Source organism: Arvicola amphibius, chromosome 12, assembly GCF_903992535.2.
Source record: "Arvicola amphibius chromosome 12, mArvAmp1.2, whole genome shotgun sequence".
Classification (NCBI taxonomy): Eukaryota; Metazoa; Chordata; class Mammalia; order Rodentia; family Cricetidae; genus Arvicola; species Arvicola amphibius.
Genome location: NC_052058.2, coordinates 60,403,945 through 60,430,304, shown reverse-complemented (window position 1 = coordinate 60,430,304; position 26,360 = coordinate 60,403,945). Strand labels below are relative to the sequence as shown.

Sequence of the window (26,360 nt, the reverse complement as noted above, 5' to 3'; positions counted from 1 at the left end):
TCTACGAGACAGTTTTTACTCTATCATGCTGTTGTCTAACTAAGTAGCAAGAAGCCTGACTATGATGATCAACAATAAGACACAACTCCTCCGTGCTGTTTTTGAGGGCAGGCTCTTCTATTGGAATACTCCTTTTAAGATGAATTTCTTTTCTTTTTCCACAAGAGAAAACCTTTCTCTAGTGATACAGTATATACAATTATCAGATTGCTTAAAGCTACCCTTTGCATTCCAGTTTATCACCAACAATGCATTTTCTCCACTTTTCCATACCCAAGGTGCTCACAAGGAGCACAAACTTCACATTGTCATAAATGGCTCACTAGTGCAGGCAGGACCAACCCCTCTCCCAAATCTCTTAGAATCATCCATATCCCTGTACCAAAACAATTACTTAAACCATTACACCTTTAAATATTCTTTAAAAACCACTCAGAAGAAACTAGAGACTTCTACTTGCACTGTAGACTTCTGGCATCTTTTTGCCTGTACTGTCTAACATTCCTGCTCCTCTCTCTGCATGCAAGACAGGGCATATAAAGCTCTATGTGTTTGGTAAATTCTTTCAGAGCTGGGTTAAGAATCTCAGAAAAACTCAAAATCACTAAAATAGTCCCTTGATGTTTTAAAAAAATCTTAGGAATGATTATGTAACCACACCTGCTAAAAATTGATCCCTTGATCATTTATTGCAACATGATTGTGCAAGATATTGTCTTGTAAGTGAAGTGCCCTGTAGTGTATTATTTAAAAAAAAAAACTCTTAAGAGTTACCAGCAATTTGCTAATTGGTTTATGAATTATATATAGACTTGCAAAACCAAGACATAGATTTAAGTGAGGTTCTTCATTGGACTGAAAATATAAAGTACAAAACACGTAGAAGGGAATGAAACTGTGGTTGCAATAAGAACAACGGTGTTGAATCTCTCTTCAACTACAATATTGTGGAAAAAAACGTTTAAAAACTTCATATAAAAGTTATCAAATGTGGAGACCTGTGGATTTAAAAATACAATCCAGGCTCATTTGACTGAAAAGTGACGTTTCTGATGTACAATATTGCTGTTATAGGAAACTAGGAGCTGAAGAGGAATTTTGGTAGTCAGCCTAACAGGATAACTCATAACTAGAAACATTTTTGTAACACCCAAGGAGGCATGCAAGTGTTATGGTTTACAAACACCAATCAGAAAGTTGCAGTTCAGCTCTGCGATGTATAGTACTTGCAAACGTAAGTAAGAACACTTTCTTCCCTGCTCCTCCTCCTCAAGCTCCCAGATGTGTAAGCGTCCACTGAAAACGCTTGGCTTCTCACTTTACTTCTACCTACCTAACGAGCTTCAGGTGATGATGCTTGCTAGTAGATAGCCAAAACAACAAGACCAAGTATTAGATGCCTCCCCAGGGCAAAGACAGTCTAACCTTTTAGAATAACAAGAACCACCAGTATTCACTTTTTTTTTTCTTAAAATACGGAAATGCATGCTCTGGCAGGGAAGAGGAAGGAAAGATTCCTCTTTCTCACTGGTGTGACTACCTTTCCCACTTCTGATAGGCTGCTTCCGTTGGCCAAAGCTCCTGTTGTTGTTGTTGTTTTTTTTTTTTTTTTTTGATTGTTTTTTAGATCTAGTATTCACCCATCAAGATGATATGAACCTAAGTACAGTGTTCAATCATGACGGGTAGATAAATGACCATTCACTGATCAGTTTAGTTAAAAACATTTTTTTCTTATAAAGTTAACAAACCAAGGCTGTTGATCCCTGAATTAGAAGCTGATTTGCTTGATTATTTTCCAAAGTGTGAGTGAGGTGGGAAAGAGGAGAAGAGCCTTTCGTTCTTTCTGCATGTTGATCCTCTAATTTGGCAACACCATGGGAACATCTTCTAGTCAAGCGATGTGGCATTTTGTCAATCTAAGTACCAGCCCATGATTTTGATATAGGCTGCTTACCGCCCAGAGGGGAAGAGGGTCTGCCCCTTCCCCCTCAATGTTTCAATCTGGCCCAGTAGTAGACACTGAGCCCTGGGCAGATTCCCCAGGAGCAACCATTTCTTCTTGAGAAGGTGACCCTTCCTCAGCTTGCCGGGATGTGACAGTTGTTTCAGGAGAAATGCTATGAGGCCCTTCCAGGGGTATACAGCCAGGGTGGTTTTTTCGAAAGTGTTGATTCAAGATGGCCTGGAAGGGGAAACTTTTGCCACAAACATGACAGTGAAAGGGCTTGTTGCCTGTGTGCTTGCGGATGTGATATTCCAGCTGATCTTTCCGGGTATACTTTTTTCCACACATGCGGCAGACAAAGGGTGTTATTCCCATATGCAGACGCATGTGGCGGTCCAGACTTCCCTTTTGGTTGAAAGATTTGGCACAGTAGATGCAGGTGAGGCGGGGATTATACCGGAACCAACGCTCAGATACCTCCTGTTCTCGGAGATACTCCACATAGCCGCTAACTCCCATCATTGCTGACTCTTCTACCTGTGACAGAAGAAAATAAGCTAATATTATATAACATTAAGCATGTTAAAAGCAACCCAATCTACCTATTCTTGTTACTAAGATATATACATTTGTGTGTCTGTGTGGTGTAAGGACTAGAATGTAGGACTTTGTGCAAGCTAGGCAAATGCTCATTACATTCCTAGCCCAAACACACTTATTTGTAATGGAGAGCCAAGAGGGTAACTCATTACCAAAAAAGTAAATATATTAACATAATAATTTAAGAAGAATTCTGAGAGTATTCTTTTATTGTTGTAAAAAGAACAGAGGGGCTGGAGAGATGGCTAGTAGTTGGGAGCACTGACTGCTCTTCCTGAGGACCAGGGTTCAATTCCCAGCACCCAATAGCACCCAAACAGCAGCTAACAGCTGCTGTAACTCCAAGATCTGATACCCTCACACAGACATACACCAATGCAGGCAAAACACCAATGCAAATAAAGTGAAAATAAATAAATTTTAAGGAAAAAACAATAAAGAACAAGCAACACAAAGTTCTGGCTGATGAATTGCATGCTTATTAAGCCTCTGCTACACTTGAGAGGTAGAAACATTAGAATTAGGAATTCAAGTTTATTTTTGGTTACATAGGGAGTTGAAGATCAGCCTGAACTACATGAGACATGTCTCAAAAACTAAAACCAAAGTCAAACTGAAAACTTCTTCTTTAATACTATTTTACAGTAATAGGAAAATATGAGCCCATAATACCATCCTTTGAGTCTATCCTTACAACTATATTCTAGACAATCAACCACAGAGTATATAAAACTTTCTGTGATGGAAATGTTCTATAATTTGAACTACTCAATGTAGTAACCAAATGGCTATTAGCATTTGTCATGTCTAATGCAACTGAGGAAAAATTTCAATTGCTTTTAATTAATTTAAACAAAAATTCAAATGTGCTTATATGTCTACTATACATGAAAGAATGGAGTATATAAAGGCAAATACAATCAAATTTCCCTTATGATACTATCATTACTATGTTAACCAGCAGTTATCTACCTTTATAAAATATATGCAATAATGTAATATCAGCACATCATTATCATGCTATAAACTAAAAATCATTTCTTTATATTTTTTATTTTATGTTTATTTTTATTTTATGTGTTTTGCCTGCATGTATGTCTATGCACCATGTGTGAATGATGCTCTTGGAGACCAGAAGTGGGTGTCAGGTCCCCCAGAACTGGAGTCACAAACAGTTGTGAGTACCTTGCGGATGCTAAAAATAGAATCTGAGTCCTCTGGAAGAGCAGTCAGTGCTCTTAACCACTGAGTTATCTCTCTGGCCTCCTAAAAACTAAAAAGCTTTAAGTGATTTCAGACTAAATTGGCTGAAGACATGGTGTTTTCCCATCTGAAAGCTGGAAGGATAAGAACATATTCTTTGTTTATTTGTTTTGTTTTTTGAGATAGGGTTTCTCTACCTAGCTGTGGAGCCTGACCTGGAACTTGTTCTGTAGACCAGGCTGGCCTTGAACTCACAGAAATCCACTTTTTTCTGTCTCCCAAGGGTTGGGATTAAAGATGTACACCAACATCGCCTGGCCAAGAATATATTCTTTTAAACAAGTAACTTATGAAATTTTAGATTGGGGTCTGGAAAAATGGCTTAGTTTTTAAGAGTGTACATAACTCTTGCAGAGGATCAAAGTTTGGTTCCTAGCTCCCATGTCTGGTGGCTTACAACTGTCTGCAGCTCCAGATCCAGGGGCATCTGAAGCTTCTGGCTTCTACAGGCATCTGCACATAGCCCCCAACCACAGAAATAAGCATAATTTAAAAAAATAATAAAGCAGGGCATGGTGGTGCATGTCTTTAATCCCAAAACTTGAAAGGCAGAGACTGGTAGGACTCTTTTGAGTTTGAGGCCAGCCAGGACTACATAGTCAACTCTATCTAATAAATAAGTAAATAAACCAATAAAAATAAATCTTAAAATATGTTTTAGAAGCCGGGAAGTGGTGGCGCATGCCTTTAATCCCAGCACTCGGGAGGCAGAACCCACTTTGTGAGTTCGAGGCCAACCTGGGCTACAAGAGCTAGAGCTAGTTCCGGGACAGTCTCCAAAAGCTACAGAAGAAACCCTGTCTCAAAAAACCAAAAAAAAAAAAAAAAAAAGTTTTAGAGAGATAAACACCTTTAGCTCAAAATTCTATATTAAATACTACTATTCAGAAATTACTAATTTTTCTGGGTGGGGGGCTGTTGACTACTAAAGTCATTACAGTCAATTTTCTTTCTTTTTTTTTTTTTTTTGTTTGTTTTTTTGAGACAGGGTTTCTCTGCAGCTTTAGAGCCTGTCCTGGAACTAGCTCTTGTAGACCAGGCTGGCCTCGAACTCACAGAGATCCACCTGCCTCTCTGCCTCCCGAGTGCTGGGATTAAAGGCGTGCGCCACCACTGCCCGGCTACAGTCAATTTTCTTAAACAAAATCATGCAGGAAATAATTACAATTTTGAACAGAATCCAAGGTATTAATGCAAAGAAAATATTGTATTAACTAGAGAAAGATTCAACTAGTTAACAATTCCATAAGCTTTAGTTCCTAAAAGCAATCTTTTGTCTCTTTCTCACATGCTAGCCTGACCGGGCTTTTCAGCATTTCCAAAGGAGGCAGCTCCTCAGCAGATCTAGAAATCAGTACATAAAATCAAAGTTGATGGTTTTTTGTTTTTGTTTTTTTTTTTGGTTTTTTTGACAGGGTCTCACTATGTAGCCCAGGCTGGTCTTAAACTTTTGGCAATCTTCCTACCTCAACTTCCCCATGAAGAGAACAGACTATGATCTGTAGCATCTAGCTTTTGAGTTGTTTCACAAAGAATTTTTATTAATTTCCCTGGGCCATCAAAATAGAACTCATAGAAAGAATAGGAAGAATCTTACTAATAATCCTAAGTGACCAAGGACAAAACACAGGAATTTCTCTGGGGTTGTTTTTTCCATTCATAAAAAGGTCATCAAATGTTGCTCTAACTTTATAGGTTGAGATTAAAAATTGCTAATAGTACCTTGAGATATATTTTTAAGAACCATAAAAGACATGATGGCTCATACTTGTAATCTGTAATTCCAGCACTGAGGTAGACACAGTTAGATTACCAGAAATTCAAGGTCAGTCAGGACTATGTGTGAGACTTGATCTCAAAAAACAAAACCTTATTTTAGCAACAGAATCTCAATGTATTTACCGGGATAGCCTCAAACATTCCTAGCTCAAGATATCTTCCTGCTTAGTCTCCTGTGTGGGTGGTATTATATTATCAAACTCAGGTACTTTGGAAAAATCTGAAAGCATTACATCACACAACAGTTAAGAGTGCCCTGGGTTCAAATTTGAGTTCCATTTATTATCCTTAGTTTTCTTAATCATTTCCTGCAGAGGCTGTGTTGAGCATTGAATGAACTAATACACTTGAGCACTTTAGTTCAATAAACAGTGATAACTAACACAAAATCAAACAGGAAAGAAATAATTTATATGAATTAGTAGAGAATCAGGAAAAGGTAAGAGGCTAGGGATTTTCTTTGGTGTAGAGCGCTTGCCTCCATCAAGAAAAAAAAAAGGAAAAATAATGCAGTGTGTGAAATGCTATAATAGTTGTTTAAGAAAAAAAGGATCAGAAAACATTTAGGAGATCTTTGGAGTGGGACTTTCAGTAGATTCACAAGAATGAGGAATCTCAGACTAAAGACAGAGAGAATCTGATGTAGTTATAGTATGCACTGAGAAGTCTACAAGTCAAAATAAACAGCAAATGCTGATTAGTGGGACAGCTGAGCTGGAAAGACTGTAACTTACATGGATAATTAGCCAAGTGGTAGTGGTAACTTTCCAATGGTAGAAAAAAAAATGTTTTTAAGAAAACTTTGGTATCTGTTCCAGATTCACCCTTTATAGTCAGAGTCTAGTCTATCAATGAGTTAGAAATCTTTTATTGCATTTATTTCTTTGTATGTCTGTTCATGAACTATGTGCACAGAAGTCAGAAGACAACTTGGGGGAGTCTATTTTCTCCTTCTGTCATGTGGGTGCTGGGGATGGAATTCAGGCCATCAGGATTGGCAGCAAGGGCTTTTACCAGCTGACCCATCTTGCTGGTCCCAGTTGTTTTTTTTTTTTTTTTAAGATCAAATCCAGAACCTAATACATGTTAGGTAAAACTACCTTTCAACTGCTGGGATTAAACATGTGTGCCACCATTGCCCAGTTGCTCCAGGATTTTCAATACATCAGTTTTCTTTTGTTGTTGTTGTTGTTGTTCATAATAATGTAAGTTGGCCAGTTGAGATATCTTAGCAGGTCAAGGGCCTTTCTGCCTGACAATCTAAGCTGATTCCCAGTGGCCCACATGATGGAAGAGAACCAACTCCTGCAAGCTGTCCTGATATGTTTTGTGGCATGCACATGTGCATATCCACCACCACCACCACCCACCCACCCACACCCCTCCCCCCCAAAAGCAAATATAAATCTTTGCTCTGCTTTGGTCTTCTGTAGCATAGGGAAATAACTGGTAAGTGGATTTACCATAATAAATCTCCTTATATATTAAATTGTATAGATGTATTTTATCCTTTGAATCATTTCTAGATAGTATTTTTTTTAAATATTACATTTATTAGGGAGAGATGGCTTGGTGGCTAACAGTATTTGCTGTTCTTCTAGAAAACCTATGTTCAGTTCTCAACACCTACAATATCAGACAGACTCCTTGGGCACTGTCCCCCAGCTATACAATTTTTAAAAAAAATTCTAAGATTAAATCTATTTATAGTGAGAAGGGGGAGAGAGGGAGGGAGGGAGAGGGAGAGAGAGAGAGAAAGAGGGAGAAAGAGGGGGAGAGAGAGAGAGGGATGGAGGGAGAGAGGGAGAGAGAGAGGGGGAGAGGGAGAGAGAGAGGGAGAGAGGGGGAGAGAGGGAGAGAGAGAGGGAGAGGGGGAGAGAGGGAGAGAGAGAGAGAGCGGGAAGAAGGGAGGGAGGGAGGGAGAGAGAATGTATGTGATGTGTATGGAGGTTAGAGGACAGTTTACAGCACCCAGTTTTGGCCTTACCTGAGGGAGCCACTGTACTAGCATTATGTAGTACTATTTACATTCTATTTCTTTATAGACTATCTCTTTTGTTTTAGTCAGGTAAACACCCTTATGTACTCCAATTTTATTTCTATCCTAATCACAATTGAAAACTGTGGCGAAATATTGCTTGTGTTTTTAACAAACATAGCTTTTCTGAAGATCAGAGTGCGGAGCTAGCCACACTCGTTAGCCGTAGAGGCCAGGCAATAGTGGCACATACCTTTAATCCCAGCGCTCGGAGACAGAGATATATAGATCTCTGTGAGTTCAGGCCACCCTGGGCTACATAAGACTGAATCAGTCTAAAAGACAAACAGAGCCAAGCGATGGTGGCTCACACCTTTAATCCTAGCACTAAGAAGGTAGGAACAGAAAGTGATATGGCTAGGTGGAGAGAGGAATATAAAGCAGGAGGAGACAAGAGCTCAGGATTTAGTCTGAGACAGGATACCCATTTCCATCTGAGGATTTTGCAGAGTTAAGAACTAGTGGCTGTATCTTTCGCTTCCATCCCCTAATATCTGACTCCAGGTTTTTATTATTAGGACCAATTAGGTTTGTGCTACAGAAAACTACATTTAGGCCATGATGGTGTTGTATTTTTGTTAATTCCAGCATTTGGGAGGCTGAGGCAAAACTCAAAAACATTTAAATCCTGACAGAGTAATGTATAACAGCAGCCCCAGTTATTTGGAGAAACTAAGGCAGGCAGATTTTTAACCCAGAGTTTAAGAACAGCCCGGGCAACATAGTTTCCTATCTCAAAATAGGGAAGGATGGAGCTAGACATATTGCTCAGTAGTTAAAAAAGCATTTGTTGTTCTTCCAGAGGTCCTGAGTTCTATTCCCAGCATTCACAATCTCTTGAACTCCTGGAGGTGTCTTAGGGTTACTATTGCTCTGACGAAACACTATTGCCAAGGCAGTATATACAATAAAACATTTAATTGGGGGCTTGCTTACAATTTCAGAGGGGTAGTCGATTATCATAGGTGGGATTATAACAGGCATGGTGCTGTAGTAGTGGCTGAGAGTTCACATCTGATCCAACCCTTACATAGGAGGCAGAGAGCCAGATGGCCAGGTGTGGACTTTTAAAACCTCAAAGCCTACCCTTGGTAACACCTCTCCTCCAAGGCAACACCTCCTAATCCACAACCGGGAACTAAGCAGTCAATTATATGCACCTAAGGGGGCCATTCTCATTCAAACCACTCCAGGCACCAAGGCTCTCTTCTGGCTTCTATAAGCACTTGTACTCATGTGTACAAAACTACACATAGATACAGATAATTAAAAATAAATCTTTTTCTTAAGGAAGAGGAAGAAAAGGGAAGATGGAAACTGCATTTAAAATCTGCTTAGTTAGAAGAAAAAAATCCACAGCTGGGAGATGGTTCAGTTAGTAAAGTACTTACATGTCATGCAAACATTATGAGTAAATTCAATCCTCAGAACCTATGTAAAAAAGCTGGGTGTGGCAGCACGAGTTTTTAATTCCAGCCCCAGGAATAAAGAGACAAACAGGGATCCCTGGATAGCTAGCCTAGCAGAGCCTTTGAGTCTGAGGCCAGTTAGAGACCCTTTCAAGAAAAATCAAGGTAAAAGGTGCAACGTCTGAGGTTTACTTCTAACCTCCACATATATATGTGTGCATCACTCTATGCACAAGTACCTTCACACACGAATACACATCTGTTTAACTGTACTTGCATTATGTGGACACTAAGTCTTGTAAATGCCTGTAAGTACTTGTATTCTTTTAGGACATTTGTATGATTAGTCTATAAGGCTGTTAATATCTGCCCTAATCACTGCAACTATTTGCATAACTAGTTACCTCTGCATGCTATTATATAAGATTTGAGAGATGGGGAGAAAAAGCATTCTTATTACTTTTCCACTTAGCTCTTAACATTTTTCTACCACTCAAAACTAAAAAATAATGCAGTATATTGGCATACATCTGAAATCCAAGTCCAGAGAGGCAAAGTCAGGAGGATTATGTTTGAGGTCAGCCTGGGTTATGGAAACCCTGCCTCAAAACATCACTACCACCACTAATAACAACAACAAAAACCCCCAAACTAAAAAATTCAGAGTGTAACAATACCTTACTGCCAGTACCATACCATCATACACAAAAAAATATCTCCAGTGGCTTAGATAACAAGAAATTGTAATGGAGGTTAAATAAGCTATCTTTTTTTGTTGTTGTTGTTAAAGATAGGGTCTTACCATCTAGTCCTGGTTGGTTTGGAATTTGCTATGTAGACCAGGTTGGCTTCTAAATGACAGAGATCCATCCACCTGCCTCTGCTCCCCAGTGCTGTCATGTCTGCAAGGTAGGCAACCTTTTTTTTTTTTTTTTTTTTTTTAAAGTTTTTCGAGACCGGGTTTCTCTGTGAAGCTTTGAAGCCTGTCCTGGAACTTGCTCTATAGACTAGGCTGCCCTCGAACTCATAGAGGTTGACTTTCCTCTGCCTCCTAAAAGTTAAACAATCTTTTTTTTTCTCCCAAGTCAGGGTTTCTTTGTGTAGCTTTAGAGCCTGTCCTGGAACTCACTTTGTAGCCCAGGCTGGCCTCGAACTCACAGAGATCTATCTGAAGTTAGGCAATCTTAACCTACTTGTTTTCCTTTTTACGGACTAAAGTATCTAATTTATTGCGTTCTATGTTGTTACAGCTTTGAAAAAAATCAATTCTCAGTATTAAATGTCTGTAAAAGACAAACAAAAATGTCAACCAATCACTTCAATAGCTAAGGAGAGTTGGGAAGAATACAGAAAACATCATTTTCATGAGTCTTTGTGTTTTTAAGGATGGGGTTTTACTCTATAGCACTGACTGGCCTGGAACTTATTAAAAGCAGCTTAGGCTGGCCTCAAATTTGCAGCAATTCTGCCTCCTCTATTTCCCAAGTGCTGGGATTAGAACTGTGCACCACCACATCTAGCCTTTAGAACTTTGTAGTAAGATAGAAGATTCAGGATGCAAATACATAAGAAGATACATTCATACAAAAGAATACATAAAAATGCATAAGCAATTTACTTATATGTACAAAATAAATATTATATAGACTAACAACTATATACCCATATATATTCCCTACATAGCCTAAATCAAATTATTTTTAATCTAAGTTCTAAATGACCCAAAGGTATAAGGTTAAGGAATTAATTTTACTCTCAGGTTTATAGGTATATCTACAATCAGGAAAAAAATTCCACATTTAAAATACTTATTTTTGTGTAGAAGTGCTTTGCCTACACGCACACACACACACGAACATAAATGTGCCTGGTGTCTGCAGAGGTAAGAGGAAGAAGGCACTGGAACTGGAGTTAGAGATGCTTGTGTACTGGGAATCAAACTAGGATTTTCAGCAAGAGCGGTAAGTATCTTTAACTGCTGAGCCATTATTCCACCCCCACAGTTATTTTTTTTTCTTTCTACATCTCAAATCCTAATTCTAGCATGATACAAGTAAGATTAAGAAAAGACTAATATATATCAAATCCAGTATTTAACAGGGCCACTGTTGTTTGTCCTACACCTTTCTTATTCATTATGTTCTGTTTACTCAGTGACAAGTTCTTCCACCAACACAGCAACCCTAAGTCCAAAACTACATACCTGGGAGCTAAGTTGCTTAGGCTCATCCACTCTCCCAGGAGACTCACTTCTGGCTCTGTATCTTTCTGTCATGGAAACAACACTGCCGGAGGGACTAAATCTGTTGGAAAAGGAGCATAAAGGGGACCAATAGACAAGTAGTGCCAAAGAACTTGAATGCTGTTTCTCCTCTATCTTATAGCTGAGGAATGGGACTAAATCACACAGAAATATTTTCAAAGTGACAAACAGATCATACAGAAGGTGAAGATAAGACTAAATACAAGCTTTCTACCCTAGTAAGCACTTTAAAGGGAATAAAAACATGTATGAAACTCAGTCGTCATTTTGTTTTGCTTCTATGAGCTATGGTTCTGTTATGAAGCCTTTGGGGGTCTGGTACTCATTATAGAGGCTCCAAAGTTGTCCTGAATTTATAGCAATCCTTCTGGTTCAACACCCCAAGTGCTAGGATTCCAGGCATGTTCCATTATGCCTGACACAACTTCAGTTCTTTTATGTTAACTATTGGGGTTTTGGCTCTTTCTTCTCTTATGGTAATCTACTCATAGTTCATATAGACTAAAGCTTTTTTTTTCCAACTTCTGATATAGTTCTAATATAGGACAACAGTTTCTAACACCGGGGATGAATATATATTCTGTGTTCAAGAATATTTAGACTATTAAGGTCACATAATGGGAAATACTCAAATCAAGACCATCTATGTGGCTAAAATCTCCTACTAAATGTCTACATTAGTTATAAACCAAAGAAATGATTTAGTTGGTTTTAATTGCTCCGAAGATCAATTTCAAATTTATTTGTTTATGAAGCATATATGTGCCAGCATATGTGTAGAGGTCAGACAGCAACTTATTAGAGTCCGTTCTTTCCTTCTACCATGTGGGCTCCAGGGACTGAACTCAGATGATCAGGCTCTAAGTGCCTTTACCCATTTCAATCTGTTTCAAGAATAGATTATCCTGTAATCTAGGCCTGGATGCATAAGGTAGGAAGAATGCATGAGTTTGAGGCTAGCCTAGGCTACATATTAAGCTATAGACCATCTTGAGCTATGGAGTGAGACTCTGTCTCAAAGCTGGGTGGTGGTGGTACACACCTTTAATTCCAAAATTCGGAAGGCAGAGGCAGGTGGATTATCTGTGTTCCAGGACAGCCTGGTCTGCACAGTGAGCTCGAGGACAATCAGGGCTACACACACAAGAAAAAAACCTATCTCAAAAACAAAACACAATCAACAACAGCAACAAAATCCAAATATGGTAGCTCATGCCAGTAATCCCAGAACTGAGGAGGCTGAGGCAAGAGGACTACCCTGAATTTCAGAAAAACCTGAGCTACAGAAATATTTTCTCAATAAAAAAGTGAAAAAAAGAACATAAAAAGTTACCAATCTAAACTAATAACATTTTTCTTCCAATTGACTAGATGAAAGACTGCTTTTTCCATCAAAAGGAAATGTTCTAAGATTTGGTACATTAGGAAGAAAACAGTGACGGCCATGGGCCATGGCAGCACGGGGGGGGGGGGGTGGTGGTGGTGGGGGGGGGGGGAGGACACTCAGGCCTAGAGCAGTAGCGATTCTAAGGGAAACATCACTAGGTGAGATGACACTTGAAAAAATTCAAAAAGCTTTTACTGTACTATATTATTCTAATCTGAAAAAGAACAATCACTGATAGCACCAGACTCTAATTTGGTAGGTAAGGGCAAATGGAAATAACACACAGTGCTATAAGGAAAGTAAAACTCCCCAAGGTTACCTACCTGTGTGTGCTCTATAGAGAAAGGACAACGTTACTAGGCACCTTCTGACAATCGGCTCCTTGCCTAGAATCCAGAGAGCCCTGGCAATAACTGATCCTAGAGTGGCTGCAGATGCTATCTGATTCATGGTAGAAGCTGATTTTACCACAGTTCTCATAACATCATGAACTTCAGAACCAGGAGCTTCCTGCTTTGAGAAAATAATGCAAGTCTTCTGACATATTTCCAGTCTCCCAAAGTAAGTTGAATAGGAACATCAGGTAAGAAAAATGCTCTCTGTAACACAGAAGGCTCATTTAATTATGTTTACACAATAGTTTTAAATAGGAAAGCAAAACTTACCTGTCAACTTCACTGCTGGTTGGCCGAGCTACCTTGGTTCCTGAAGACCCTAAAGTGTAACTTTCCTGTCCTATAGAACCATGGCCTGTGGTGTCAATCACCATGGCTGTGACTTCTTCTGCACTACTTCCATCTTCTCCAGAAGGCTGATTCTCGGGCCCAAGCCACTCTTCCAGATTTTCAGTTTTGATGTGCACTGCTCCAAGAACCCTAACTTCATCACTGCTCCGCGCCCCTTGGTCTGCTATTCCTGTTTCCACATACCACTGTCCTGCTCTGTTGATTCGAAGAATGGGCTCCCGGCTCTCTACATCAGAACTCTGCTCAATTATCTGAGGACTGGTGGACTCCTCAGGGGGACTAAGCTCTCTGATATCCAGCACAGCACTGACCTGTCCTCTCCAGTTTCCCTTTGTAGCATTATGTCGTGGGCTAAGTGAGCGGTTTAGAGGTGGTGTAACCCTGTGAGACTCTGGAGGTCTCTCTGGGTGCTTTGTCCTTGTTTGACTTAATTCTGCTTCAACCTCAGCCACATTAATTTTGAAATGAATGCCCTCTAGGATCTGTGTACATTTGTCTATAATATGCTGCATCTGCAGAAAACTAGCAGCTGTGAGGTAGCTGATAATATCTGCTAGTTGCAGGCATATCCGTCCTGTGTAACAGAAAGAAAGGAGCTGTTCAAAAACAGTAGGGTTCTTGATGACAGAAATGGACACAGTACTCATTTCATTCAAGGACATGTGATCCCGGAAATAAGGAGAGCTGGCAGCCAGAACTACTTTGTGAGCCCGAAAAGCTTGTCCTTGCACGTTGACCACGATATCACAGAGACGGCCTTGCATTCGCAGCTGGTTGAGATGGCTCAGAACAGAGTTGCTGAAGTCAGGGATCTCCAATTGTATGTTCCCACTTTTCTCCATGGTCATGCCTGGAAGTACAGGCAGACATTCAACCCTGCTGAGAGAGCAAACCATATTCTTAGCACCATCTTTACTCCCTTTGTGCTTTCTAGTTTAAACATCCCTAAAAATGTAAAATCTCCTGGCCAGGAGTGCCAGGTACGCATATATAATTTTAACACTGGTGCACTGAGGCAGGGGAATCTTGAGTCTTGGCTACATAAATGAAAACTTGTCTCAGAAGAAAAATTGAAATCTCCATGTACGAAGAGGTACCTTCCTCATGATGCTTGGATGCAGTAATGGAATTGCCAGCAGGTATTTTGTTTTGTTAGAAACAAGGTCTCATTCTAAGGCAGCCCTCAAACTTGTGACTCTCCTGATCCCACCTCCAGTGCTAGGATTAGTGTGAGCTGCTAAGCCTGGCAAGAGGTGTTACAGACTTCACAGTAAAATACAATCAAAACAACAACAAAAAGTGATTGCTAGACTGCTAAAAACATAAGCTACAACCAGACTTAATAAGCTATATAATGTCAAGAAAGGAGTTTATCAAGGAGGGCTATCAAACAGAAGAATTTCAGACAGAATACAAAAATCCATTATCTTTTTCTAGAGGAAATAAATTTTAAAATAAATGTAATTATATGCAGGTTGATTATAATTTACATGTGGCACAGGCTGTTTAAGGGACTAATTTCCTATGTGAATGGTCAGTGTTATCACTTTTTTTTTTCAAGACAGGGTTTCTCTATGTAGCTAGCCCCGGCTGTCCCGGAACCTGTTCTGCATATGGAACTCAGAGACCTACGTGCCTCTGCCTCCCGAGTGCTGAGATTAAGACACCACAGCTGGCATTTATTTGAGACGGACTATTTCTGGAAACTCACTATGCAGATAGATCAGGCTGCTCTCTAAATCAGAGATCTGACTGCCTTTGCTGAGATTAAAAAAGTGTGCCACCCCCATGCCAGGCTAGGCAAAAACTAGGTAAATCTTTCTTTATCCAACAAACTTGAAGTTGGGAATTCCAAAGTGGTAATATTACTTTAATTCAGGAAGTTGGTTTTCCACAGCTGACGAGGATAAAGCATAAAATTTTACACTGACTGCAAGTGCATCAAACGGTCTCAGTTGAGGGTAGCTCGGGGATATCACAATGATTTTGGCTCGCTGTGCATCCAATCTACCTCTAAATTTATGAGACTACACAACACACCAGGAAGTGGTCCTAACAGACTCACATTATCACCCCGCATTGACAACACACTTAATGAGTAAACAGGGAAGTGCAAACACCGCTTTCAAGAAGCAACTTTAGCCAATCTGACCTTTTTCCAAAGCGTTATTGTTTGTTTTGAAACTTTTAATCCATTAAGAGCCTCTGTCGATGCCATCACGAATTCAGATGTTTATTTTGGAGCCTACACCAGCGCCTTTTTGTTTGCTCTTTCCAGCAATTCCCCAGTGAGGAAGAAGCCCCTGGAGTAAAGTCTTTCTCTAGCGTCGGCCCTGGAGGGGCGAGAGCTGTAAAAGGGAGAATCGGGAACGCTTGGGGTTGGCCAGTCAGGTACCGGAGAGGCTTCCGTGTGAGTCAAAGAGCACGGGAAAAGCGGGGAGATGGCACAGAACCCGGGAAAAGAGAGCAGAAGGAGCTAGCGGAGGAGCGGGAGCTCAGGTGCAGGGGGAAGGGGGCGGCGCCCCGGGACCCGGTGCAGCCCCGGCCGCGGTGGGGGTGTGTCTGGGTGTGTCCCCGCCGCGGGGTCCTGAGGGAGGGGCTGGCAGGGGGCGGGCCCGCGAGCTCAGCAGCCCCGAGCCAGGGGGGGGGGGAAAGGTCGCCGAGTGCTTGGAGGGGGAGGTGGGGCGGAGCAGCCGAACGCCCCGGGAGCGGGCTGCAGCCGAGACGCGGCCGAGGAGCGTCCGGTGTAGGCTAACGGGGCGGGGGTGCGGGGACCGAGCCCAGTCAAGGAGCAGCACCTACCTCCGGGGGTGGAAATGGGCCGGAATGGGCCGGAACACCGTCCCGGAAGTGAAACCCCCCGCCCCCCCCCACTCCGGAGCGGGCGGCGTGCCGGAAGGAAATCAGTCACCCTCACGCCGCCCCTCCCCCAGCGCTTTCCTGACGGGAGCCCCCTCCCCTCAACCCTGACTCCTCAGGGAGGCAGGGGCCGGGCTGATGTGATCGCGGGGACTCCGCCCTCCGGGCCTTGTAGGGCGGGGCCAGCGGGAGGACTGGAGGGCGGGAAGGAGGTGGGGCTTGAGGAGGAGTCTGAGGGTCTGGGAGGGACTCCTGTGGACGCATGCTGCGGACGGCCGTGCGTCGTGACGTCAAGGAGAGCTTAAATACTGGACTCAGCCGCCATATCGGTCTTTCGGAGCTCGCAGCTAACTTGGAGCAGGTAATGTTTATCGTGTGCATGGGTGGTGTCGGCACAGGCCTTGCATGTTCTGCGGTTGGAGCCACAGCAAATTGGCGGGATTTCGCGGACAGTAATGCGCTTGTAAGGTGCTGAAGCTGAGGGGAACTTGGCTTTGCGTGCATGCGCGAACCAAAATAGTACTTTTAGCTTTTTTATTTTTTTTTGCTCTTTTACGGAAAATCTCCATAGAAGACTTGGCATCTGTGTTCTCGCTGTGATGAAGATTATGTTGGTAGGGACAACTGACCTTGTTGATGAATACCAACAACTCTGATGGGGGACCATGCTGAGTAATCTCTCGAGGCCTTTTGTAGTGACTTTATTGTGCGGTTAAGGAACGCACTTCAATGCTATCTGATTGTAAAGATCACAAGGTTAAAGCCTTTAGCGAACAACCGGCTCAAAGTGGGATTTGGTAAGAGACTTAAGAAATCCGCAAGCGCAGTCTTCGGCAAGGTATGCGGTAGAAATTTGAGATACTGAAAGATGTATTCCACGGTACCACTTAGAATAGTTTGTGAGCTTTACACTTGTGTAAAATTGGTGTAACTAAAACACATCTAAACTGGCATGTTTTCTTTAGATATGTTGCCGTGTACCTGTCTGGGACCGTTGGCATCATACAGACAGGTAAGAATTGAGTAGTAGGGTGAATGTCTTAAACCACTATCAACCTAAAAGCCCATGATGGTATGAGAGTAGTGGACAGAAGGGATTTCTGAAAAACACTGTTCTGAGGCTTTAATTCGAAGAAAAGGAAAGGAAAACGCTGGAAAGGGGAATCTTAATATTACTATGTTTTTTTTTACAGTTCTTCGGCAAAGTTGGATGAAGAGTGAGGTAAGTACTGAATTGTGCACCTGAGAATCCTTTCAGGGAACAGTGCCACAATGATGACATTGTATTTGCTACTCTTGACAGTGGGATGACGATAGCTTTAAACCACCAAAATTGTAACTGAGGCATACAGGGTAATGACTAAGGGGTTTCTTACAGACTTCACAGATTTTTACATTAGGCTGTTTTCCTTCCAGGCACTGTGAGAGAAGCTGGATTAACCATGGGTGTGCTAGTAAGAAGCTTCTTTATGTCCTATTGAAAGACATCTGTTAGCACAAAGGAAAGGTTGGCAAATACAGGGAACTGACCTGGAACTAGCCCCTAATTCTCAGATCTGCCTGCATCTTAAGAGTAAGTGTAGGTTAAATTGGTAGACCTCAGCACCTCAGTTCTCATTCTTAATTGTTCAGACTCACTATCTCATTAGCTACAGTTATGCTTTCAAAAGACTGGCGCTGCCACCAACAGCTGGCTTTCCCTTTATTAGGTGCTGTGAAGTCAGTCCTTACTCGCTAGCTGCCCTGGGTGTGGGATGAAGACAGTCTTGAAACTAGATCTATAGACCAGGATGGCCTTGAGCTTAGCTCCATGCCTATACCTTCCAAGTGCGGGAATTAAAGGCCTCTTGTCACACCCACCTGAGCAGAAACTGGAAGGTTCCCCCCAAGCTAACCGATGCAGAGACAGTATTGTGGAGTACTTGTAGAAATACCTGAAGCCAAGTAGGCGATTGCTGTTGCCTAAAGCTGTCTGAAGAGGTTTGAGTTAGCTCGACATAGCTATTCATGCAGTGTCAGAATGGTCGGTGGAAAACTCCCATTTGGAGGGCTCTGGGCCTTATAAAGTGCTCAGTCATGTAATAACTTTAACCTGCATGTGGAAGGCAGAAGCAGGATGGTCTGCGTTCAGGCCCGCCTAGCTTACAAAGGGAGTTTCAGTATAAGCAGAGTGGTGGCGCATAGTTGCAGAATAAATCAGATTCGCCATTTTGTGTCATTTTTCTGGTGATTGTACTGACCTAGATTTCTTCCTGTTAAATTGTAGGTGCTATGATGGAAAAACAAGATGAACTGCGAAAAGTATTGGAGATGGCAGATAAATGGGCAAACATGGCTTGGTATGGTTGTATGTTTTAAATGTTGCTTGCTATGTTTTAAGTGTCCTTTGAACTCAGCCTGCATGATGACAAGCAAATGCTGACTAACATGAAGGTCTTAATTAGCTCTATCTGATAATGGGCTTAGTTAGCATTTCACACGTCTAATTCTGCCTTTGACCATACTAAAATTGATTTTTTTCTTAGGTGATGGAATTACTTGGACAACTTTTCAAAGTAAGTATTGGGAAACAGTGACTACTAATTTAAAGACGCATGCAAGGATTGTAGATCAGACAGCGAACATTTAGTGTCTCATGGATGTTTGCTGTGCTCTAATCAGGGTTTCTGTAATGATGTTGATCAAATGTCTGACCTGAAAAAAACCTGTAGAGAACACATCTTAACACTGAAGAGCCCTGGCACAAGCAATTAAGGATAATTAAATAATGCTTAACATATCTGTAAGAAGTTTTTCCTTTTAATTCTAGCTACTGGTTGCATGTTTTCATTTGGATGGCTTGCATGGGTAAGAAGCCAGTTTATTGACTCTTGTGCTAATGAGGGTTGTATATAATATTTAAACAGTAAATTTGAACATGCATGTGTTTCTTCACCAGTACTATATGTTGCCTTAATTTTTTCAGCTCCAACTTGGCCTTTTAAAAGAATGTGTATTTTCTTAGGTATGAATGCTCTGCCTACATACCAGAAGAGTGCATTGGAGAAGCAGCCTTTGCTTTTAAAAGTTAACCTTTTAAATGAAGGTAAGAAATATTTTTTGTAGACTAATTAGAAATAACAATACTACTGTTAGTGATGTATAAAGTTAAACAGATGGGAATCTCTCTGATTAAGATTGAAGACTGATTCTTAAGCTGAAACAGTACTGAGGAATTTTAGTGTGTGTACGTTGTGAATGGCTTTTTATAAACGGGGTTTAATTTCTACAGGTGTCTTGGATGGCTTGACTGAAGGCACCAGGAAGCTTTAACGTGAAGGTAAGTGTACTTTACTTTGCTCATGAAACATGGAAATGACGTGATAGTGTTTTTTTTTAAATGAACAATTCTAAATGAAAGCCGATACTGTGATGATAACATAGTTCAGCAGACATAACCTGATGAACAATCCTATGTCTTTCGCTCCTATCTGATGTATCTGGCTGTAATGTTTGAAAGATTTTTTTTGTGAAATTTGAAGTATTAGTATACAGTAGAAGTGTGATTTTTGTGGTTGTAAGGCTGAAGGACAATCACAGGCACATGGAACCTTGGCATTGGGCTTTGGTCTCAATCCCAGTTCATAAATTGTCAAGGCTTTTTAATTGCCAGTGTAGTTTTCTAAGTATGGTGGCAAAATAATCAACCAAAAATGGTGGCAAGATGATTGAGAGCTAATCTAGACCCTGTCCAAACTCAATACCCAAAGAATAGAAAAATGGACTGAATGGCTCACTCCTGGGCTGAAATTTTTTTCTTGTCTTCAAACAGGTCCTTCATTCTCAATTTCAAGGTAAGTCACCTTGGATTTTTACAGATTATAATTGCCTGTAACCAGTGATGCGATGATTCTGCCAAATGATAAAAAGTGATATCACCTTTAAAACCGTTCCATTTTATTTCTGAGGTTACTATAGTAATGTGTAGTCTACAGGTAGTCTAAGCCAGAGAAATGAGGTTTTGTTTTTTTTAATAGGGTTCCCATGGCAGAAGTGGACAGATGCCAATTTCACCTCACTATTTAAAAGGTGAGAAATGAAGATGTTAACCATGAATCTACTACAGAATATGTGATGATCTCACCACAACTTGAACTCTCTCACTGATTACTTGATGACTGTAAAGGATCTGATATTCTGTCTTAACAATTACCATTTAAATGAAAATGTGGAGATGTGCCTAACAGTTACCTCTGTTGCAGGCTACTGGATGGAGACTCAGAAGATAATACCTCAGGCTGTTTTCCCATCATAGTTAACTTCAAAAAGTTATCAATAAATGGAATGGAATTAAATACAAAGTGTGTGTTTGGTTCTCTAACAGGAATAAGACTGTTCAGGCATGGGTTTATGTCTACTTGTGCTCCTAAGCCTTTCTCAGGATGAGCTTTTAAAGCAAGCACAAAGTGTCCTGACTCATAACTTCTGTTTAAAAAAAGTTTTCCTAAACTATGGGCCTTGGCTTAGGTGTTTGGTTTCATGTTGGCAGGTAGTGGTGCCTGCTTGAGTTGCTAGCACTGAAAAGGTCTGGATTCCGTTGATAGCAACTAGAAAAGAGGTGTGAGGACCGCAGGTTAACTATCTCAAGTTACTGGAAGCATTTGGTTTGGGAACTATTGGAATGGTTTTGTTAAGTTGCAATCAGCCTGTCTGCTTTGTCAGAGTTCTGATGGAGTCAGGACTTGATAAAGCAAAGAGGGAAGTCCAATCCACCAGAGAGGGGGCTGGGAACTCCCCAGTTGCTTTGATAGACTGACCAGGAAGCTTTGGGGATCTCCTTGTCCCTTCAGTGTTAGAATGATTTGTCCCATCCATCACTTGCCTCACGAAAGCTGAACTACATCACTGATTAGCAATATTCCACGTCAACTCTATTTTTGGACCCTCGTGTTAGGTTTGCATGTGGATGGAGGACCAGTCTTTTTTTTCACCATGTAATTTAAGTGGACAAAAACCAGGTCTAGATTTGAAGGCAAGCACTTTTATCCAGTGTGCCATCTTGATTGACTGGTTTCTTTGGAAATAGACTCATTGTGTTGCCTTAGCCTAGGATTCCCAGTGTAGATGAGGCTGGTCTCACAAGTGCTAAATTTTTTTTGTATGCAGTGCTGTCTGCACACATGCCTGCATGCCAGAAGAGGGCCCCAGATGGTTGGAGATGGTGAGCCTCTGGGTGCTGGGAATTGAGCTCAGGACCTTGGGAAGAGCAGACTTTTTATCCCTCCTCCCCCTTCCCTCCCCTCAACCCATACCCCCCCCCCCTCCCTCTCCAGGCCAAAGAGCCATCAGGGTTCCCTACACTATGTTGAGTCCAAGGTCCTCCCAACTCCCTCCAGGTCCAGGAAGGTGAGCAACCAAACTGACACACAGAGTCTGTCCTTGTTGAGACCAAGCCCATCGCCATTGTCCTTGGCTTCTCAGCCTCCACCGTCAGCCACTTTCAGAGTCCGGTTTGGTCGGATGTTCCATCAGACCCATTCCAACTGGACTTGGTGATCTGTTCTGTCTCGCTGTCTCAGTGGGTGAATGCATCCCTCACGGTTCTGACTTTCTCATGTTCTTCCTCCTGCACATCAGGACCTTGGGAGCTCAGTCTGATGCTCCAATGTGGGGCTCTCAGTGTTCTTAACCGGAGCCATCTCCAGACCCTAAAAGGGCTTTATGGTCAGTTTCTTACAGAACACATAATGTGACCTTTCCCTATAGGGAAGTGTTGCATCCCAGTATTTTAGCCTGTTAAATTTGTAGGAACAAAAAGATGGACTAGTTGCCAAATAGGTGCTCATTTTCTTTGGTCCTTCCATCAACATCCTGAGCACTGTATAATGGGATGATGCTGGTGATTGAACTACAAGTTGTGTTCTATACAAGTGGTTTACCACTGAGTTGCTCTGGTGGTTTGACTAGGCCCCAGTAAGCTCATTTGAATGCCTAGCAGTGAGTATCACTTTTTTAAAAGTGGTAAGGGTTAAGGGGTGTGGCCTTGTGCGTTTCCAGCCCTGCTTTACAATATTCCAAGTCATTTCTCAACTGATTGAGGCAACATAGGTTCTGTAAAATAGCCAGGACAAGTGTCATTAACATATGAAAGTGACAAAGGCTTAAGAATTTAACTTGCTGAAGGTACAGTACTGTAGAGAATTTTGAGATTTTTTTCCCAATTCTATTGTGCCTACTTCGCAGTATATTATACTAAGGTCACCATAAAGCTCAATTTATATGGTTCTAGTGAGGCTAGATGAATTTAAACCCTCTCCTCACATCATTTGGTAGTCTACAGAGGTAAATATTCTGTATGACTGACCTAAATAATCTATCTGGGTTATGTAAAACACTAGAAAACATGAAGACTTGCCGGGGTGGTGGTGGCATTCAGAACTTGTGAGGCAGGCGTGAGTTTGAGGACAGCCTAGACTACAGAGCAAGTTCCAGGACAGATTTCAAAGCTACACAAACTGTCAAAACAAAAATTCCAATAGGTTTTCTGTTTTTACAACGCTTCAATTAAAACTTCCACAGAAAGTCCTAATGGTACATGTTAACAAATCACAATTGGGTAGCTTCTGTTTCTTATGAAGCAATGATGACTACTTCCACTCTGGAACTAAGAAGACAAAATTTAAGAGCTCAAGTTTTTGGAAGGAGTGGCTGCTGCATTCTCCTCTTCTGAGTCTGCTGGCCATGTGACTTGGATGTGGTAAGGTTTCAGTTCTTCAGGAGGCACAGAATCTGGGGCACTGCTCATGAGGTCATGTCCTCGATAGGATTTGGGGAAGGCTATGACATCTCTGATGCTTGGGGCTCCAGTGACAAGACACAGCAGTCTGTCTAGCCCTGTGATATAAAATATAAAGTTAACAGACGAGAAATGCACAGAACTTAACTTTTGGGAAGAACCTGATATTTTCTACTCTCCTTTTTGGAGATGAAGTTTTACTATGTAGTCCTGGACTTGCCCTGTTGTCCAGGCTGACCCTGAACTCACAGAAATCTGCCTGCCCCTGCCTTCACAGTGCTGGGATTTAAGGCATGTGCCACTAATGCCTGGCCCAGTGTTCTTTCTTTAAAAGATGTAGAGAGCTTTTTTTTTTCTTAACCTTGCTTCAAGCATTCTAGACAAGTACTGTACCGCTGAGTTGTGAAAACCTCAGGCCTATAGAGAACGTGTATTTCATTTTTTGTTTTATTTTTGAGAAGATTTCATTCTTTGTAGGGGTAAGACAAGGTTTCTTTGTCTAACAATCCTGACCTTCCTGGAACTCACACTCACTCTGTAGAGCAGGCTGGCCTCGAACTCACACATCTGATGCATCTGTGTGTGTGTATGCGCCACCACCACAGGATTTCACGTACTCTCGGCTGGCCTGGAGCTCTCATATTTTTACTATTTTTATTGTGTTATCTGTGCACATAAATGCAGGTGCCCACTGAGGCCAGAGGGGTCTGATCCCCGTTCCCCAACACTGGAATTATATGGAATTCTGAGCTGTCTATGTGGGTGTTGGAATTAAAATTCAGGCTGTATCTGGTGCACATAAGAAAGCAGACTGGCTGTATGCACAGACTTAAGCCCGATGGGGGTCCCAGTGGTGAGAGGGAAGTGGACATGAGCTCCCCTCTCCTCTAACTAAGAAACTAGCTCTTATCAACTTGAGCTTCCCATCCCTAACTAAGAAACTATCTTCAATCAACTTGTAAAGGAAACTTAGTCATCTCGAATTGAATCCCAGTGGGTATATTAACTGGCAGGCCCCATGCCCAGCAGTAAATGGTAACACAAAAGGAACCTAGTGATATTTTTATAGAATTTTTATAGACTTTCTGTCTCATTGCTCTGTTCAGATATTCTTTATCTTTCTGGTCTTTTGTTTGTATATTATAGTTTCTGATTTTGTGTTTGTTTTTTTTTTTAAATATTTATTTATTTATTTATTATGTATACATTATTCCGTCTGTGTGTATGACTGCAGGCCAGAAGAGGGCACCAGACCTCATTATAGATGGTTGTGAGCCACCATGTGGTTGCTGGGAATTGAACTCAGGACCTTTGGAAGAGCAGGCAATGCTCTTAACCTCTGAGCCATCTCTCCAGCCCTGATTTTGTGTTTTTATGTTTGTTTGGTTTGTGTGTGTGTATGTTTACTGATGTTTTTTGTTTGCCTGTTCTCTCTCTCTCTCTCTCTCTCTCTCTCTCTCTCTGTGTGTGTGTGTGTGTGTGTGTGTGTGTATGTGCGCGCGCACGCGTGCACCACCACACCTAACAGTAAAATAAAAATGAAGTGTGTTCATATCTGCACAAGGCTCTGGGTTCAATCTTGCCTCATAAATTACTGAACAAAATGAGACTCACATGGAACTCTTGGACTCAGCTCCTCCCAATTCCTTCCCCTTAAACTGGGAGTCTGAATTTGAGACGGTGGAATTTGAGATGGAATGGAATTTAGTGTACAAAATGACAAATTATTTACCTAAGGCAATTCCTCCATGAGGGGGTGCCCCATAGTCTAAAGCCTGGAGCAGATGAGAAAGCAATTTCACATCTTCCTGAAATGCAAAACACGTTTCATTTAAATATACCGAATGCAATTCTTTTGTCACAGACTGAAATAAACAGTAAGGGAAATGAAGTTCATTTTAAACATGACATGACTTAACACACTGGGAGATGTTAATATAAACACAACAACAAAACTTTAAGAGGGTTAAAGTTCAACGGATTAGGACAAGTCCACTCCAGCACTCTGGAGAAGGCAGGGAGACAATGAGTCTCCTGGCCTGAGCGACAAGCCTTAACCCAAAAGACTACTAAGTCCACAGAGGTCCACCTGGCTTTTCCTCTTAATGTTATCATTCACTGGGAATGACACTTCAGGAGCTTGGTCTTGAGAGTCGTCCTTCAGTTCCTATACCACCTGAGTCAGGGCTTTAGTAGCCCAAGCTGACTCAGCAACTCTACCTCAGCCTCTTGAAAGCAGATTTCAGGCTCGTGCCCCTCTGTGCTTTGTGACTTGGCCTAGCACCTGCCTCAGTTTTTCATCTTTAAAATGAGCATAATGAGGGCATCCACTCACAGAAATTGTGAAGGTTAAATAACACATCAGTGAATATATGGTACTGTTTTATTTTGTTGGGTTTTTTTTCTTCATTTTTTTAAATTGATTTTTGTTGAGTTCTACATTTTTCTCTGCTCTCCTTCCTGCCTTTCCCCTTCCCTTCAACCCTCTCCCAAGGTCCCCTTATTTTTTTCTTTAAAGATTTATTTATTTATTATGTATACAACATTCCTTCCATGTATGCTTGCATGCCAGAAGAGGCACCAAATCTCATTATAGATGGCTGTGAGCCACCATGTGGTTGCTGGGAATTGAACTCAGGACCTCTGGAAGAGCAGTCAGTGCTATTAACCTCTGAGCCATCTCTCCAGCCCCCACCACCAACCATCTTATTCCCTAAAGCAGTGCTCTTAACCTCTGAGCTATCTCTCCAGCCTCCCCCCTTATTTTGTTTTTAAGTCAGGGTTTTGTTATATAGCCCAGGATGGCCTGGACTCAAGGCAATCCTCATATTTCAACCTCTAAGTGTTGGAATTAAATGCATGAGCCACCATATTTGGCAGTATATCATGTAGCCCCTGGCTCATGGTAAGCATGGTGATTTGAAAGAAAATGACCCCATAGGCTCATAGGGGTTGGCACTATTGGGAGTTGTGGTCTTGTTGGAGTAGGTATGGCCTTGTGAAAGTAGGAAGTGTGTCACTGGGGGTGGGCTTTGAGGTCTCACGCTCAAACCACACCTGGTGTGAGCTGTCTTTTCCTGCTGCTTGCTAATCCAGATATAGAACTCTCAGGTCCCTCTCCAGCATCATGTCTGCTACATGCAACCATGCTTCCTGCCATGGTGATAATGGATTAAACCTCTGAAACTGTGAGCCAGCCCCAATTAAATATTTTCCTTTATAAGAGTTGCCATGGTTGTGATGTCTCTTCACAGCAATAGAAACCCTAACAGTAAGCATTAATAAGCAAATAA

At 41.5% G+C, this 26,360-nt stretch overlaps 2 protein-coding genes, 1 long non-coding RNA gene and 9 other non-coding genes across 16 annotated transcripts in view; 10 read left to right on the top strand and 2 right to left on the bottom strand.

Moving 5' to 3' along the window:
• Window positions 1–1,712: 1,712 nt before the first annotated feature.
• Window positions 1,713–16,432, bottom strand: Zbtb37 (zinc finger and BTB domain containing 37). 4 transcript variants are annotated; one of them, XM_038348882.2, is made up of 5 exons: window positions 16,236–16,431; window positions 15,586–15,781; window positions 13,353–14,312; window positions 11,241–11,340; window positions 1,713–2,485 (listed from the first exon to the last, which is right to left on the bottom strand). In XM_038348882.2, the coding sequence occupies exons 3-5, from the start codon at window positions 14,279–14,281 to the stop codon at window positions 2,000–2,002; spliced, it is 1,515 nt and encodes a 504-aa protein (XP_038204810.1). In that variant the 5' UTR covers window positions 14,282–14,312; window positions 15,586–15,781; window positions 16,236–16,431; the 3' UTR covers window positions 1,713–1,999. The 4 variants fall into 4 exon arrangements, 3 of the variants coding, with proteins under 3 accessions (XP_038204810.1, XP_038204808.1, XP_038204809.1); XM_038348880.2 differs by having other exon boundaries at window positions 13,353–14,309; window positions 16,236–16,430; XR_005287636.1 differs by having other exon boundaries at window positions 2,471–2,485; window positions 13,011–14,309; window positions 16,236–16,432.
• Window positions 16,433–16,513: 81 nt separating this feature from the next.
• Window positions 16,514–20,626, top strand: LOC119827314. Of its 2 annotated transcripts, XR_005287637.2 has the most exons (12): window positions 16,527–16,653; window positions 17,258–17,304; window positions 17,486–17,514; window positions 17,709–17,746; window positions 18,559–18,631; window positions 18,818–18,847; window positions 19,102–19,139; window positions 19,297–19,377; window positions 19,564–19,611; window positions 20,104–20,125; window positions 20,309–20,360; window positions 20,534–20,626. It is a non-coding gene; the product is annotated as an uncharacterized LOC119827314 (long non-coding RNA). The 2 variants fall into 2 exon arrangements; XR_005287638.2 differs by lacking the exon at window positions 19,102–19,139 and having other exon boundaries at window positions 16,514–16,653.
• LOC119799596 lies at window positions 16,878–16,957 on the top strand. The gene has a single exon (XR_005282879.1). It is a non-coding gene; the product is annotated as a small nucleolar RNA SNORD74 (small nucleolar RNA).
• LOC119799613 lies at window positions 17,354–17,415 on the top strand. The gene has a single exon (XR_005282895.1). It is a non-coding gene; the product is annotated as a small nucleolar RNA SNORD75 (small nucleolar RNA).
• LOC119799586 lies at window positions 17,558–17,639 on the top strand. The gene has a single exon (XR_005282869.1). It is a non-coding gene; the product is annotated as a small nucleolar RNA SNORD24 (small nucleolar RNA).
• On the top strand, window positions 18,689–18,747 carry LOC119799597. Its single transcript, XR_005282880.1, has one exon. It is a non-coding gene; the product is annotated as a small nucleolar RNA SNORD44 (small nucleolar RNA).
• LOC119799610 lies at window positions 18,959–19,027 on the top strand. The gene has a single exon (XR_005282892.1). It is a non-coding gene; the product is annotated as a small nucleolar RNA SNORD78 (small nucleolar RNA).
• LOC119799590 lies at window positions 19,419–19,499 on the top strand. Its single transcript, XR_005282873.1, has one exon. It is a non-coding gene; the product is annotated as a small nucleolar RNA SNORD79 (small nucleolar RNA).
• Window positions 19,693–19,774, top strand: LOC119799598. The gene has a single exon (XR_005282881.1). It is a non-coding gene; the product is annotated as a small nucleolar RNA snR60/Z15/Z230/Z193/J17 (small nucleolar RNA).
• On the top strand, window positions 20,165–20,242 carry LOC119799595. Its single transcript, XR_005282878.1, has one exon. It is a non-coding gene; the product is annotated as a small nucleolar RNA SNORD47 (small nucleolar RNA).
• LOC119799589 lies at window positions 20,395–20,471 on the top strand. The gene has a single exon (XR_005282872.1). It is a non-coding gene; the product is annotated as a small nucleolar RNA SNORD81 (small nucleolar RNA).
• A 2,127-nt stretch (window positions 20,627–22,753) lies between the features above and the next one.
• Window positions 22,754–26,360, bottom strand: part of Dars2 (aspartyl-tRNA synthetase 2, mitochondrial) — a 28,397-nt gene continuing 24,790 nt past the window's right edge. Inside the window, exons 16-17 of the mRNA XM_038350142.1 lie at window positions 24,800–24,875; window positions 22,754–23,165 (exon numbers count right to left, since the gene is read on the bottom strand). Of these exons, the coding sequence (XP_038206070.1) occupies window positions 22,951–23,165; window positions 24,800–24,875 (291 nt within the window). The 3' untranslated portion in view covers window positions 22,754–22,950. The remainder of the gene's footprint in view (window positions 23,166–24,799; window positions 24,876–26,360) is intronic.

Coding starts and splice junctions, on each gene's coding strand:
- Zbtb37 (XM_038348882.2), bottom strand. CDS start 14,281: ATGACCATGGAGAAAAGTGGGAACATACAATTGGAGATCCCTGACTTC. Junction 11,341..13,352: donor ACCAGCAGTGAAGTTGACAG/GTAAGTTTTGCT, acceptor CTTTTCCAACAG/ATTTAGTCCCTCCGGCAGTG. Junction 2,486..11,240: donor CTAAGCAACTTAGCTCCCAG/GTATGTAGTTTT, acceptor CTTCTGTCACAG/GTAGAAGAGTCAGCAATGAT.